General features: G+C 39.0%; 1 protein-coding gene across 1 annotated transcript; it reads right to left on the reverse strand.

Moving 5' to 3' along the window:
- Positions 1-12,296: 12,296 nt before the first annotated feature.
- On the reverse strand, positions 12,297-15,285 carry LOC107190342 (zinc finger protein Noc). Its single transcript, XM_015579135.1, has 2 exons — positions 15,019-15,285; positions 12,297-14,630 (listed from the first exon to the last, which is right to left on the reverse strand). Exons 1-2 carry the CDS (start codon positions 15,103-15,105, stop codon positions 13,272-13,274), a joined length of 1,446 nt encoding a protein of 481 aa, XP_015434621.1. The 5' UTR covers positions 15,106-15,285; the 3' UTR covers positions 12,297-13,271.
- Between the last annotated feature and the right edge of the window lie 853 nt (positions 15,286-16,138).

A 16,138-nucleotide genomic window follows, 5' to 3' on the forward strand; every position in this document is an offset into this window, starting at 1 on the left:
GTAATTACAAGCGTAGCATGCTGGTAGATAGGCTGCGGACGCGGCATGGCCAAACACACTCGAAAGTACAGTGCGTGTGGCATGACGTCGTAAAGACGAAATGTTTTTCTTTTTTAAACCGGGGCCAACCGGATCGGCATGGAAATTAATTTGATTTCCAGAAACGGGATCGCTTGCACACGGGAACAAAGAAAAACGTAATAAAAAATGATATCTTCGCCAGTACTGCATTCCCCGTAGTAGCTTTCCACCGAATTAATTTAATGTTACGTTCGTATAATTAGATCTGCATCGGCAAGCGTGGTTGGATCCGGCATCGAATAACCATCGGCGTGGCAAAACTGAGGTCTTTCTTTTCGATCGTAATATCCACACTACGACCGGTAATAATTCTTGTAATTATCACGTTCGCGGTAATTACAAGTCGTTTTTATGGATTTTATCGGACCGTAAGAATACAAAATGTTGCTCTTAATGAACTGAATTGATAATTTTATCTTTGATTTATTTTGAACTTGATATGTTTCTTTAGATTCGACGTTTTGTTTTCTGGGAGTTTATACACTTCGTAATGAAGTACGCAAGCCAGAAAAGTATAATTACTGTATGCCCGTGCGTGGGTATTTTAGATGCCATTATTAGTGCACAGTAATGCGACGGTTTATTTAATAATAACTGTTTTCTTCTGCCTGTTTCTTGTATGTAAAATTAAAAAAAGTAGATAATGGCTCATTTTCTTATAATAAACATGCATAATTTAGCTGATTCACACTGGACTGTGCACACACGTAAACAGTACCTGAGTGATAATTGATAACAAAGAATCATTAGTATTTACAAAGATTAATTTATGAAACCAAATCGTTTATCTTTTGAATTGAGTAAAATTTCTTTCAATATGCTTATTAAAAGGTAGTAATTTTATATGTTTAAAATTTTGCAAATATAAATCATATACAATAAGAAGAACTGTTTAGAAATATCTACCTTATTACACAATATATCTTCCTTATATATTTCCACAATGAATGGTAAATGAGAATGACCTGTATTAAATATCATAAAGGGCCAGGTGAAATGAAATATATGGGTGCTCAAATTTTTACAATTCCTAGCTTAAATTGACTATCTTACCATTTTAACTGCATTTTTTATAATTATACCAGTCAAATGTGTTTTGTTGTGTATTTTTAGTAAGCAATTGCTCGCTAAAAATTATTCGGCGCAAAAACCTTGATATTGTCGTGTTATTTCTACTAAACACAAAAAATATCATTTTCGTACAGTGGCTTTAATAATTAATTCTTTTATTACTGTATATCCAATCCACTAATTAATTCGATGAATAGATCTCTTTCAGAGAGTTGTAAAGCGAACCAAACAATGCCAAACGCAGGCGTCTCTCGCGAATGCTTGGGAAAAAAGTTATTTTACGCATATGAATCAGTGAAATGAAACACCTTGCACGTATATATTTTTTCATATGCCGTAAAGTTAGAAAATTATACGACCTACTAATTAATTCGTTTAATAGATCACTCATTCGAAGTGTTGCAAGCCGAACCAAACAATGCTAAACGCAGTCAACACTCATGAATAATTGAAAACACAAAGGAGGTAGGCATTTCATCGAAACGATAACATTGTACATGTATGAATCAGGCGCGATTTGTCGACACCGCATCCGACGGTGAAATAAAACGAAAATTCAAAAGCGTCCATCAATTATCATTATTCATTATATTCACGAGACTATTCATCGGTCGTACGCGGGCCAAAGGGGCGCCCGCGGAACTCGAGTTCATCGTAGAAGCCACGTAAAAAAAAAAAAAAATGGTTAATGTTATCCCATTAAGAAGACTAGGATATACGACTTGTGCAACATTATCAGCCATACCAGCGGAACGGTGGTTGCCTCTTCCCTAACCACCGACCCGCGTCGACTCAGCTGATCGCAATGCCGCTGTCGTATTATGTAAATTCTTGACATCAGCTCCTGACCCCACAATTAGTTATTCGCGTACGTTAAAGTTTCGCTGAGATTCTCTAGTGTCTTCCTTATGGAATTCTCGAGGGTCGCGGTATCGACGGTGCCCGGCGTGCTTCTGACGCGCGGGACGTGGACGCGGAAGCGCAGCTCGAATATTCCAGACGGCGCGTGTAATTCCTCGTGGAATATCATAGGGTACATATAATCCGAAGATCGATGTTCCGTTGCGTGATCGGTAACAAATTTATCGTGTGATTTATAACGTGTCTCTACGAGCCGAAAAAATCGAGCTTGGACCCAGGTCGTTTGAAGTTTCCAGTGTACTAAGGCAAATCATATATCCGCGGAGGATAACGCGTATGAGAATTGTATCGACATGTATCAAAGTCTCCGGATTAGATTACTACGTTCCCCGTAACGGAAAATCGAAGGGCAAAGACGTCGTGGATCGCTATTTTAGCTCGAACCGGCACACGGGGGGGGGTCATCTTTTACACCGTTTCCAACGAGCTGTCCGACGATCGGGAAGATGAACGCGCATAGTCAATACCCGAAGTCAACGTCTAGAAACGTGCGGACGTAGCGCCGTTCGAGGGGGATAGAAAAGGATAGGAGGAGGGAAAGGAATAGGACGGAAGAGAGAAGGAGAAGAAGACCGAGATAGAGATGGAAGTGAGGTCGAATAGCAGCGCTCCGATCAACATTAATCACTATCCCAAGCGAGTAGATAGCCGTCGAATGCTCGCTTTCTAAAGCAAGGTGAAGGGGTGGCTGATAGATGGAGGTGATGAATGGCTCCGTGACGCGGAGCGATCCATCATCTCGGGGCCGACATCCCGGGAGCTGCCTACCGCGAGAGCTAGCAGGAGAGATTTCGCGCGAGAGGTCACCTCGGCTAATTCATCATCCGGTCCGTCGCGTTCTCTCTTTCTCTCTCTCTCCTCCTCCTCCCCTCTTCCCCATCCGACACACACACATACACACTTCACCTCTTTCCATTGTTTTCAGTGTCGCTGGCTTTCGTGACTTCCATCCACGACTTCCCTAGTTCTGCTACTAATGCCTTGACATCTACGGGTAGACTGGAACTGTTCCCTTTTTCTCCCTCCCTCCCCCTTCTCTCACTCTCTTTCTCTTTCTCTTAGCCGACCACTCAAAGGAAACGTCAGCCAGCTGGGCATCGTTAACGCCGTCACTCTGACGGCAGTGTGATCGATGAAACGGCAAGACCAATGTCTGCACTCGTCGCCGAAGTTGATCCGCGTAAAACTTACTATCGAGTAAATCTTATTGGATTTCAAGCAGTCGTTTACTGCACGTTGCTTGTTCGAGGCGATATGGAACTGGCGGAAGAGATTTTCTTTTCCCCTCGTCATTTACTTTTACATTTTTTATAAATTCAACGTTTTAGTCGCTAATACTTAGAGTGTAGTTAGGAGACATCTGTAGGTCTAAAATAGAGTGTTATCTGTAATTCTTGTGCCATTTCGTTTGTTATGTAATACTCACTGAGTAAAAGCGAAACCTTTCTGCGGAACCATAAATTCTTGAATAGATACAATAAAGAAGACTGTTTTAAATGCGAGAACGCTACTTGACGGTTTTTAAACGGTGAAATTTTCATGACCCGTTAATATGCTGAGTGACATGCGACGAACTAGATGCTGTAGGTGTATCGATCGTTTCCAAAATAAACAATCCTCGGTAGCTACGGCACCGACCAGCACTTGTTCGATATTGAATTAAGATAATAACTTTGACCTTTACATTTTGCATCGAGAAACTCTCTGTCACTGCATATCAAATCCTGATCTGCCTATAATAGGCGATGAATGAAAAATGAACGGTTACGATTGCCTACTTAATTCTTTCCTAAATAACAAACGTATTAGCTTGAAACGCGAAAGCATAAGAAACAAAGTAGGACAGGTTTTCAATTAAGAGCGCCAAATGTTTTCGAGATACTTTTCGCAGCAATATCTCTTCGTCACTGGGACAGGCGTTACCTATTTGACTCTAACTGATCGATGGAAGTAATGTAGTAGCTGCCTTACTTTACCTTCAAAGTAGGTGCCATGTTGACAAAGAAAGAACCATAAGTAAATCGCAATTATCTAATAAAACTCATTTCACATTTTAAAGCTTGATATTTGTGAAACAAATACGCTAAAAGATGTGATCTTGTCATATCGATAAATCTTAAACCTTGACTTAGACCACAGGACAAATGTATTTAGGTAAACACACCTATTGTGTTGGGAAAGGTTGACTAACAGACAGAGGGATTTCTGTAGTGAAATGACCACCCAAACTCTAGATTGAAAGCTTATTAGAAATTATTTAATTCAAAACTACAAAGTGTGGAAGTTTCAGAATACGAAGGAATTATTTGAGATTGTATGTCAAAAGTAACAGAGTATTTGTGTCAGACAATGCTAACTACACATGTATTATAAAGGTATGCTCGAAAAAATTATATTACACATGTTATGCTGTTTTAATTTTTAAAAGTGTACACCTATTACCTATTTTTTTAATTTTGTTGCAGCGTGATTATTATCCAAATATTTTTGTCACATACAATTTCGTTTACTATTCGAAAAAAATATTTCTAGTTAGAGTTCTCCAAACGTATAAAAATTACATATATCTTCGTTTATAGATTGGTAACTTAATTTGACATTAATGGAATCCGTGTTCCACACACTGAAAGAAAAAGTGACAAAATGATTGTTGACACACGTAATAAAGAATCAAGCTAATTGTTATTCTCGTTACGAAATCACTGATTGCTGTCACATCACGAACAGCTGTCTTTCTGAAAACGACAACATCAATAAATATCTATATCCATCCAACGATTTAATTCGAATACAAACGTTGATTACGCAAAAAAATGATTACATGTATCTCGTACGCTTCTGTTACACACAGAAAACTTACACAAGTACTACACAAATAATGATATTTAAGACCGTAACAACGAAATACATACTTAGATAAAAGAAATCCAGTGGACGTTCAACAAGGATAAGTTTTGAACGGCAATAAATGACCTTGAATGACCTTGAAAGATTACCATATTTAGGTTAATGATTTCATCACGGAATGGGCTAGACGTCTAGCTAAATGAAAATATATAGGTACATTTAAAAAAAAAACAAAGGTCACCTTGAAATCTCGGAGGCACGTCCAGCTAGATAAGATTTGTGACTATCATAAGATGTCCCCCTCGACAGAACAGTTCTACTTGAAACATTTTTGGGAATAACGAATAGTTCGAGAGATAATTGGGTATGAATGTTCAAATGGGACAGCTTGAATATTGATAATTTATCATAATTGTACCGAATATATTGAAGATCGTTTAAGATCGATTTTTTTCTTCCAGAATATTCCTAGAAAATGTACTTTACAAGCTGCACGTGCGATTTATTGAGGAATATCTAGAAGGAGAGTTGGACAAAACGAGGTACTTACGATATAACAGCTTGCCCTTGAGTACAATGATTCTTTAGGTTTAATATGTTCGTCAAATGACAGAAAATAAGAATGATTGTATACTGTACAATAGGTCTAATTTAATAATTATGTATAGTTTTTTCAAAATCGCGTTTTTTAAGAAAATTCGAATCAGACCGCATCGTCCAACTGGTAGGACAAAACTGGGTAGTCATTAAAATCAATGTAAAAATGCTTGATTATTATTTTTAAATGATCTGTAGATAAGCTATACGATAAACAGTGTAATTTATGTTAAAATAAGAATAATTAGATAGGCTACAGAAAAAAATATCCTAGAACAATTTATGTTATTTCATGCTAAGAAAATCACAAACAAATATTTCGTCATTCTTTTACGTTCTTTCGCAATTTCCAGATTTTGGCGACCCTAACATCCAACGTCGTCTGCGGAACATGAAATTAAGGAGTTCAGGAAGAACGGGCACATACTATTATTAACATACTATTATTTGCACCATCAACAATCTCTAACTTTATGTTTCCTAGAAAGCAGTTTTTGCCTGCTTTACTATAGTCCACACGACCAGTCATAACTTCCTCTAAAAAACATTTCCCATGTGATCTTGCTCCCACGACTGTCGTGTAGTCATTTGAACATATTTTGGTTTAGACATAGATATTATAAAATTATTTATAAAAGTTGAATTTTAGATAAATTAATGTAACATTCAAGTATACTCTAAATAATTTTAATAAAATTTGTTGTATTAATTAAAATGAAATCGGTTGCATAAAACGGGTAGTACCCTGTTTTTTCCGTCCCTCCCCTATCTCAGTAGCTATATCAGCGGTAACCTAAATTGATTTGCTACACGAGGCCCGAAGAAATCCTTTGAAAAGTGCCAGTCGGTGGTAAGTCCTATCATCGAAATTAAATGCGTTCATACGCAAACAGTGGCTTGCATTCACGCTGGGTGTAAATGGAAGTATGTAACAAGGAGGCACAATGCATCACCAGCCCGAGGCTGATTCTTCCGTACAGCACCGCCGCATACGATGACGCTGCGGGAGACTCCGACATGGAACCGAAATCGACGGGTTTATCGTGTTCCATCTAATTCCCTGAACGACGATAAACTTGTCCCTTAATATTCACAGCCGTTACTGTTGATAAACGCAAAATTATATTCTTTATTTATTTTACACTACCACACAAATGTATCCGAACATTAACATATTTACGATAGAATAGAATTTAAATGACTAATAGTTGGTTTCACAATGCTTTTATCGTTTGTTGAGATTACAAGTATTTATAGTAAAATACCATTATGTAATAACGTTGATTTTTATGTATACATTTTTGAACCGATACACAACAATAAAGTTCATATCTGTAGCAGTCAAACCTAATGAAACTGTTTTGTTGTTTGGAGAGTTCTTTATCTTTGGGTCGTTTAATTTTTAAGTTATGGGTCAGATAAAAAGAGTTCTTATCGATGTGAAGAGAAATTAGTTCAGAGGCAATTAAAACACTGGTAGAAAGGTCATCGCGGTTAGTTAAAGTATGTAGTGATATCTAAAAACAGTGGACACGTCGACGTATCATGCATTAATTCCAATCCACTATTGATCAATCTGTTTAATAACTAATTTATTCACTTAAAGATGCTTTTATCCACTAATTTTATCATTTGGGTAACATTTATGTATTTTAGTGGTACTTTTGGACGATAATTTTTTACACGACTGCCCCAGAAAACAGTAAAAAGTTAAATTTTCTCTAAAGTTTAGTGAATTTACTTCTTGGTTTTGGCATAAAACTGGCACATATCATAGAAGTTTTCTCGCAACATATAAGATCCACATTTCTGATGGATTTAATCATAATAAAGGAGGTACACTAAACTTTGTTCTAATAACCTGAATGTCTTTATCTCCGAAACCGATACTTAAGATAACAATGTCTGTATTTTAATAAGTCTATTATGATTTTATAGTCAACGTCCTTATCATAAATTACTGTTATTTAATATATTTTGGAATATCGACAATTCAATGTAAGCGATCAAGTAGAACTACTAACAGCAATGTAATTTTCAAAAGCCAAGTTACTGAATCATAGAGCTCGGTAACATGAAAACAGGGTCAAATAATATTCATGTTAATATACATACACAAAGTGACGCAAACTTTAAAGTTATTGCAACATATTTCCTCGTTCCCCCGGAATATTCCCGCCGAAGAAAGAAATCACGCGCGGGTGATCGATATCTTTCACTCCTGATTGGATCCTCTAAAAATTCAATTTTACGCGTCGGAAGCGCGAACATCGTAAAACCTTCAGCAAGGTTTGCCCTATCGATTTCGTCTTCCACAATTTCTGCCGAGGGGGATCGGCTGTAGCTTATAGATGAATTATAGTTGCTCTTTGCTGTCGCGCATTCAACGGTGATGTATGACTCGACGGGAGATGGTAGGTAGAAAACATCCACGATGTACGGCCTGTTAATAACAGCAAGAATGAACGAACGGCTGCACAGCGCGGTACACAGATGCCGCTGGCGGCTAGACCCCCTTTGTGTTTTATTACAAACGATACGTCAGCCACGATGTATGGGCTGCTTTTATCCGCGGCCTGTTATTGATGTGCTAAATTGTCTGCCCTGACTCGTAAGACTGGCCAGGATGGCTGATAGACATCGTTCAGGGACGTGTTCCACGGGACGACAAAAACGATCCGATCGAGGACACGGGGACGGTCTTTCTTTCATCGAAATTATGCTAAAACTGCGGTAACGCGAGACACGCGTAAATCACGGAACGTCTGGGGAACGTGATTTTCGATAACGCTTTCTCACGAGCCACCGTGCACTTTAATTAAAGTGCTAAGGTTCGTCCCGCTCCGGACGAGCACATATGTATATGTAAAGGGGCGTTTATAATGATTCGAACATAAGAGAAATTCGCAATTCCGGAAATATCCGGTGATAAATCGTTTGCCACTTTTATTTGCGCCTTGTTACAACTCGCGTACCCGTTTTCCCAGCTATCAAGATAAGCCGGGACAGGATAACAAAAAGACACGGTGAAAGAGAATAGGCATTAATCGTGACACGTTCAGCTGAGACAATAACGATACTACATACTAGATGGCGGCTTCAAGTGCAACGTTTGACTTTTCGAAGACCAACAGTAGGTTTGCCGGCTCGTGCTAGAGAGAGTTGTAATTTCCGGTGCAGTTTCGTTTAGTCGTTTCGATAAGATTGAAAATCATTGTGCCCCTTGTACGATGCTGGGAAATAACATGTTGCGTATTAGCATATTTTCATGAACACTGCACTTTCAAACGGAAATCGCGAACTCGAAACTCTTAATACATAAATTGTGATTCAAAATAACAATTTTCTGCAAAAACCACCGATGCTCTCCTATTTGCCATTTTCATTATTTGAAGTACTAAAACATTGTCCTGTAAATTTCACAATTAATTCGAATCATACAATTTATAACGAAACAAACATTGCATACGCTGATACGGAAAAAGGAGCAGAGTTAAGTATACATATAAAAAAATATAAATATAGGCTACTTGTGTTTAGTAAACAAAATGGTGATACATATTCAATATACATAATAGGTAAAAATACAGAATATGTAAATTTGAAAACAAACTGGTTTCCTTGAATACATTTTTTATTTTTATCGTATGTTGTGTTTTTTTAAATATGAAACGACTATCTCCGTACAAATTTGAACAATACGGGTACTCTTTTAGCAAAAATATTTACTAGTTTTGACGGAACATCAGATAAAACATAAATGATATTGGTTGACCCCCAAAATGCTATGTATAGATTTATACGGTCGAACGTAACATTAATCTCGACAGTTTATGATCAGAAATTAACGTCAGTTGTTGCAAATCTGTAAATTAAATGCGATCCGTAATATAAACCTGGCGAAAGGAAATCAATAAAAACAGAATTACAACTTTCAAACAAATAAATTACAGATTACAGCTAATCTTTTGAATACGATTTACAAGCAGAGTTACTATCGGTAAATATTGAAAAATGCTGTATTCATAACAGAATTAATAGCAATTGAATAATAAAGTAATAGCTGTCAAAAGGTTGTACAAGATTACATTATATTTAAACAGAAAGGCCATATTAAGTATAATTAATGAAAAAATAATGTTACCCAAACTTTCTACCAAATTTATAAAAAAGCATAATGTAACTAAATATTGAATAGTACCATATTTTATTACATTTTGACCGTAAGTAGCTTTAAGTAGCTTATCTTACAGTTGATAATTTACATGCATTAACCTTAAGTATGGAATAAAGGAAGTACTTGCTCCACAGAAAATACAAATAATTTTATCTAATTATCCTTATTTACTGAAAATAAATTTATGTTCATATATTCTCCAAGGTTTTTACGTTAAATAAAACAATTACGCGTAGTTTGCAGATACTTATAGAACAATACCATTATTATTGCTGAAACTCGATTTGTATCGATAATCTTGTGATTAAATACACGGCGCAATGTATTACGCCCGATTGAATCGTTTTTCAGAGCAATGCTACTGCTAAATTACTTCCCTCATCGTGTTCGGTGTAATAGATGATGTACTTCGTTTCGAGCAACGGGACAGAACGTCCGATAGGCAACTCATCAAGTGATACATCCATGTAGCTGGCACAACGATCTACATAGCAAGAACGTGACGTTCGCGTGAAAGACGATCGACGACGGGTACACGGGAAATGTCTGAAGATAGATTTACACTTTCCTTTTCGACAATACCACGAATACTTTACAGTGCCCGCATTAACGTCAAAGTAATAGTTCCTGCTGGAAAACCGGGGGATTCAAAAACAATATAACGAACAGCTGCTAGAAATATATTACACGGGGAATCAATAAAATTGCTACCCGAAGGTCGGCTAAAGTCACGCACGGGACACAAATTTTTTGTTTGTTCCCGAAGCAAAACAGTTATCGGCGGTTAGGGTGGACGAAAATAAATTTCTGTTGTGTTTAGCAGCAGTCGTGATATTTAGTGCTTTAAAAAAAGCACGGAGGGAATAAATAGATCTGGCTAAAAGTAGACGAATACAGAAAGTCCGATATCTATCATGTAATTTATATTTTCCTCCCTTTAATCCTTCACATTTTAGGCAATATGGCGCCCACTAATAGCAGACTTTAAAAGCTAAAGATTAACTTCAAATAAAAAATCTTCTGTGTAAGAAAGTACATAGTTCTTTCGAAAAATCTTATATAATTGAAATAACCTTTAACATTTAAGTTTACAATATGCTCTACTAATTATACTGTTACTTCGTTGATTCATTAAAAATTATTATTGCCTTGAAATTTTTTTATATTCTTTACCAAAAAAATTGTTACATCTTATTGTATTATCCTTACACTTATCCTTTACACATACCTATATTTACATTTTCCTATTTCTGTACGGATAATAGATCCTGTGCGTATCGTTTTTATGAAACTATAATTCTTAAAAAAAAATTAATTTATACTCCTATTACGCGATTAGTTTCACTTTTATTGCATCCTTTTCACATAAAACCTATCTCATATAAATCATGCGATCGCTTCACTGATAATTCCCCAGAAACCGTATATTTCTTCCCAGATCCAATCGCGTTAGTATAACTCACGCGGCTAGATGTATCTACACGTAAATACTCTAGTTAGAACGGACGAGTCACTAATTGAGATTCAGCGATGCACATAATGGTACCGAAATAACATGAATTCCAATCCGTGGAACGAGGCGGGAAGGCGAAATACGAGGAGACTATTCATCCCAACGGTTAAAATCACCGAATATTTCACTTTGCTGAGCCAGCTGAGCCTGCCACCGCCTGTCGTGGCACCCTGGCGATGGAAACGACGTACGCAGAGGGTAAAGCAAGTCTCTTCCCCCCTCTGCATGGGTCTAAAAACCTTCAACCACCCACTCCGTTTCTCCCCTGTGTCCCTCTCGTCGCTCCTCCGCCACGTTTTCCTCTCGCCCTAGATATCCGAGAACTCGCGACCTGCTCCGTCCGTAATGAAAGAAATAAATTTACTCTCCTGGGTGCCCCGTGGATTGAGACTCACCGTTTCTGTGCGCGCACACGACGAACACCGAGCACCCTAGTGGCGCGAATCACAACCATGCATTGCCCATTCTGCACTTCCGACCTCTCGTTCATCCGGCCATCCGTGCCTCTGGCTTTCTGTTTGTATTGTCGCGTACGAAGTTTATGCAGTTTTAAGTGATCGATCAAATTCCAACGGTGACAAAATGTTAACACCTAATCAGCCACTTTTGTTATGAATGTCCACTACACTATTCACCAGGTTGCTGTTGTACCTCATTTCAATGATAGGTAGGTATGTACTTAATTTCAAAGTGACGTTAAAAGCTAACTCACGAATAAACTTGCAGTAGAGATTCCAACGATGAGACTTGTTAAATCAAGTGTTTCGTGAAAAACAGTAATTTTTTACGATCAAGGTTAAGTTAGACTTAATGAAACTTATGAGAAAGTCATTGTATTCGGTGAAAAACAATTTAAAATGTTTTAACGGTAAACGTGATTGTATTGTAAGGAAAGCAAGCAATTGTTATGAAATCAGCCAACGGAACCAATTGAAAGTATATACATTTTTTCGAATAACTATAACGACATTAAAAACGGTTTTAGAATAGATACTCAAAAAGAACACGTTTAGAAAACCAAATAATATTTATGGTATTTAGGTGAACAGGTAAGTATTAGTGCAGACACAAATTTAATGATTCCACAAACATTGTTTTTATTAAAGCGGTATGGAAACTCAACGATATTTACAAGAGATATTTACAGTGCAAATAATATGTATCGTACATTAACGGTTTCTTCGATCAGAATACTTCACATGGTAGACAATGCAATCTGACGCGTTGCTGAATGAATTAAAAACTGTTAAACATTTTCTTTACAATAATTGTTTTTTGAAGTCTGGGAAATAATCTCCACATTTTGGTTTCAGTTCGGACAGCCTTCTTTTATACAAATGATGCGAATAAGTTAAACATTACAGTTTACCGTAGAAATTGTTTAGATACCATTGTTAATATTATCTCATTATTTCTTCGAAAAAATAGCGTAATATCACAGTTACATCATGGACATAGAACATGCACGACCGTCGGTGCGCGCTATCAAACGCATCGATATAGGTGCACGCAGTGTCACACACGCGCCTATAATTTTGTCGAGAATGCAGTCATATTGTTTTTTGGAACAGTGAATGAATCACTTAAAATACAATTGAAAAGTACACATCGCGTAACGTGAAAACCAAAGAGCACAGGAAATTTCCAATACAGATCGTTATGTATTATCTATCCACAAGTGACTCAACTTTTTCACGGCCGTGAAAATAGTTTACACATTACTGTGCCGTGTGAAAAATATTTCAGCATCGAAACTAGCAACGTTTTTTTTTTTTTGCTGCGGTGTACATGTTCTTCCCTAATAATCAAATGTTGTGAGATACGTTAATATAGGATTTCTGTAAAGAATGATCTCGCGATGAAACAAACTGTCAATATATCTTTATAAACTTTAATCATAATTCTGAATTTATACACACATATGTATATATATTTCTTTAAATAAAGTTATATTATACACGTTTCATTATTTACACAACAGTCTGTCAAAGTCTTAGTTTGACGTCTTTCTATTTTACACTATTATGGACTGTACACTGTTCGTTTCAACACCGAATATCCGGTTTATGGATGTACAGCAGCACCGATTCGTTGACCGTAAATCGCGTACGGAGAATAATAAGGTCCCAACGCGTTAAAAGCGCTGTAAGGCGACGCGGCAAGTGACGCTGGAAGAGGTCCCGTCGGCGGCTTTCCGTACGGATGATATCTAGCACTCAAAGGACTCAAAGAAGGCGACGGATAAGAACCGCCGCTTGCACGATGAAGAGCTGCCGACGGCGAGAGCAAAGGATGCGGATGCGGATTGCTGAGAAGAGCGGCCGATGATGCATGATCGCCGCCGGTAAGGCTGGTGTGACTGCGAAGATGTTGCAGAAGTTCTTCCGATGTGGTAAATCTCTTTCCGCAATACGAATCGCCAGCGATCCAGTTACAAACGTAAGGTCTGCCGCCAGTTAACGCGGATTGGTATGAAAGTGACGGAGGTGCCATAGGTCCCAATGATGATAACGCCATTGCTAAACCGTACTTTTGATGATCACATTGCGTGCATCCACTAGGACAGGTCCCAGTACCCATCATTAACTGTGCACTGTGCATACTGTATTGGCAACCAGTACAGTATGGGTCTTTGCAAACTGGCACAAGTGCTTCCCCGCCGGCTGGTGTCTTGACACGGGCGTAACTCAAGTACGGATTTCCACCCGTCGGCGAGGCCGATGGATAACCCAAGAGAGCTGCCGCGGCAGCATGGTGGTGAGAAAACGGAGATGCTCCGGCAAACGGTGGTCTGAATGCTGGGTTTTCTGCCAGACCAGGCGGGCAACAAAGTGGATTGCTAGAAAATCCGGGAAGACCAGGTTTGTAAGCGCCCAAATTCGAATCCTTGGCGTGAGTACCAGAAAGAATTTCCATTCCAGATCGAATGATTGGGCTTGTTCCGTTATTGTTGCGTGGCGATCCGTCGGTCTTCTCCCGTTCTGCTGGTGTTTTCCGATCGGCCGACGGAGTGCTCGTTGTTGTTGCTGTCGCTTGACTCGCTGGCGATGCGGACTTTCGGCCGACGGGCGTACGATTACCAGATGATTTTTTCTCCGTGTGCGTATTATCACATGCACTTACACTATCCTGACCACTAACACTGTGAACACTGGCTTTCGACGTTGGTCTACCTTCGTCGGTTGATTTCTTTGACACAACATTGGTTTCGTACGGTTTGAAAGCCAACGACTTCCCATCCGACGGGCTGCTGCGGGTATTCCGTTCCAATTTCGCAGCCGGAGGTGATTTTGCGTTCGTGCCGGCATTCATGCCCTTTGGAGTTTTATCCAGCGGAGAAATTAAAGGCTTCGTTGGAGAATCAGCTCCGATTTGACTGCATGTTTGTGCCAATAAAGCTAAGGGACTTTTCTTCGCATCCAACTGAAAAATAAAAGCGAAATATGTGTTACGAAAAAATCGAATGCTTGCGATATTTAGAATTGTTAAGAAAACTGTATTTAACGCGTTTATTAGAGGAAATATGAAAAAATAAGCGAGTGTACAGCAACCCGTCGGAGAGCGCGTGCCGTCGGAAGACGGCAAGTGGACAGGAGTAAGTACATTTAACTGTTAAAATTCAAATTTACGATTAAGTTTAAATTTTTTTCATGAAATTACATCATTAACTTCAGTTATACTTATATTTTTTGCGAAAACATTCCTAAGAATTCGAGTTCGCATTTTCATAAATACGTTCTAAGAATACTGTACAGCAGAGGCAATTTCGAATAAAAATATTTACAATAATAATTTTACTACGTATACTAACCGTGGTTGGAAGCGGAGATAGGTAATCCGGTTGTAGATACTGATTATGTCCATTAGTCAGCATACCGCCTTCCTCGAGGACAACCATTTGGTTTTGCACTTAACGAGCCAATCACTGCACAGAACCACAGATATCCTTCCACAAATCACAATAATGAGAATAAACTGATTTGAAAACGTTTGTGTATTTAACGACACGGCCTCGATATTCGTATTGGTCGATCGATCCTTCCGTAGCACGAAACGATTAAACGCAAACGACGTACACCGAGTGAAATCCAGGAAAATAGTGGTAGCTCTCGACGGAGCTGTTCGGTGCACGGAGTGGAATGCGACCGCAACGCCGCCTGGCGACACGACATACACTCTTCCCCTCCCTCTTCGACAAGCCGGGGTGTATAACCTGTCCTCTCCTGTCATCCCCACCATTTCTGGTCGGAGGATTATGGTGGGAGAATTGCGGTGGGGTTTGGCCCTGTGTGGGGTGTGGGAAGGCATTCTAATTCAACACGCCACCCATGATGTTGGCCCGACGATGACAGCTCCCATCCCGGCTTTGATATTTCACCGCTTTTACAGCCGTCCATCCCCCTCCCTTCCCTACTCCTCTTTCGTTCCCTTACTCTCCACACCCCTTCCCGTGCGCCTACCATAGCTACCTCGACACGGAACCGTCCCTGCCACCACAGCAACCCGATATTTTATACCGTGAAACCTGTCTGTCTCTCCGACCGGCCTCGCTTAATAAGCAGCTTTCAAAATAGAAATGTAATGGGCCGGTGGGGAAGGGAATGTCGGGTGATTGATTGCTCGCTCAGCGACTTACCGACTTGCCACAGCCCACGGGATAACGAATGACAGCCACTTAAGCGCTGTTTGCCTACAATTTTGTAAAAGCGTTTTAATTATCGCCTCGACCGCACCTCGACTTTGTCGCGCATTGAGTCACCGGATACTAAACGTTCCGAACGACTGATCTCCACTGACTTCCTTGTTATTTTAAGATAACGTTGTCCTGCAATAGATTACGCGTCACAAGGTGCCGCGTTCCGACAAGGCGCGTCAAATGCAGTCGCAAACTGAAATACGTATGTACTCGGTCATCGGTGAATCTCGTTTTT

The sequence above is a fragment of the Dufourea novaeangliae genome, unplaced genomic scaffold (assembly GCF_001272555.1).
Source record: "Dufourea novaeangliae isolate 0120121106 unplaced genomic scaffold, ASM127255v1 scaffold177, whole genome shotgun sequence".
NCBI classification, from domain to species: Eukaryota; Metazoa; Arthropoda; class Insecta; order Hymenoptera; family Halictidae; genus Dufourea; species Dufourea novaeangliae.

What these genes read in the sequence shown, in the direction of transcription:
- LOC107190342 (XM_015579135.1), bottom strand. Translation starts at nt 15,105, where the DNA reads ATGGTTGTCCTCGAGGAAGGCGGTATGCTGACTAATGGACATAATCAG. An exon ending in TATCTCCGCTTCCAACCACG is followed by an intron (nt 14,631 to 15,018) that starts GTTAGTATACGT and finishes TTTATTTTTCAG; the next exon opens with TTGGATGCGAAGAAAAGTCC.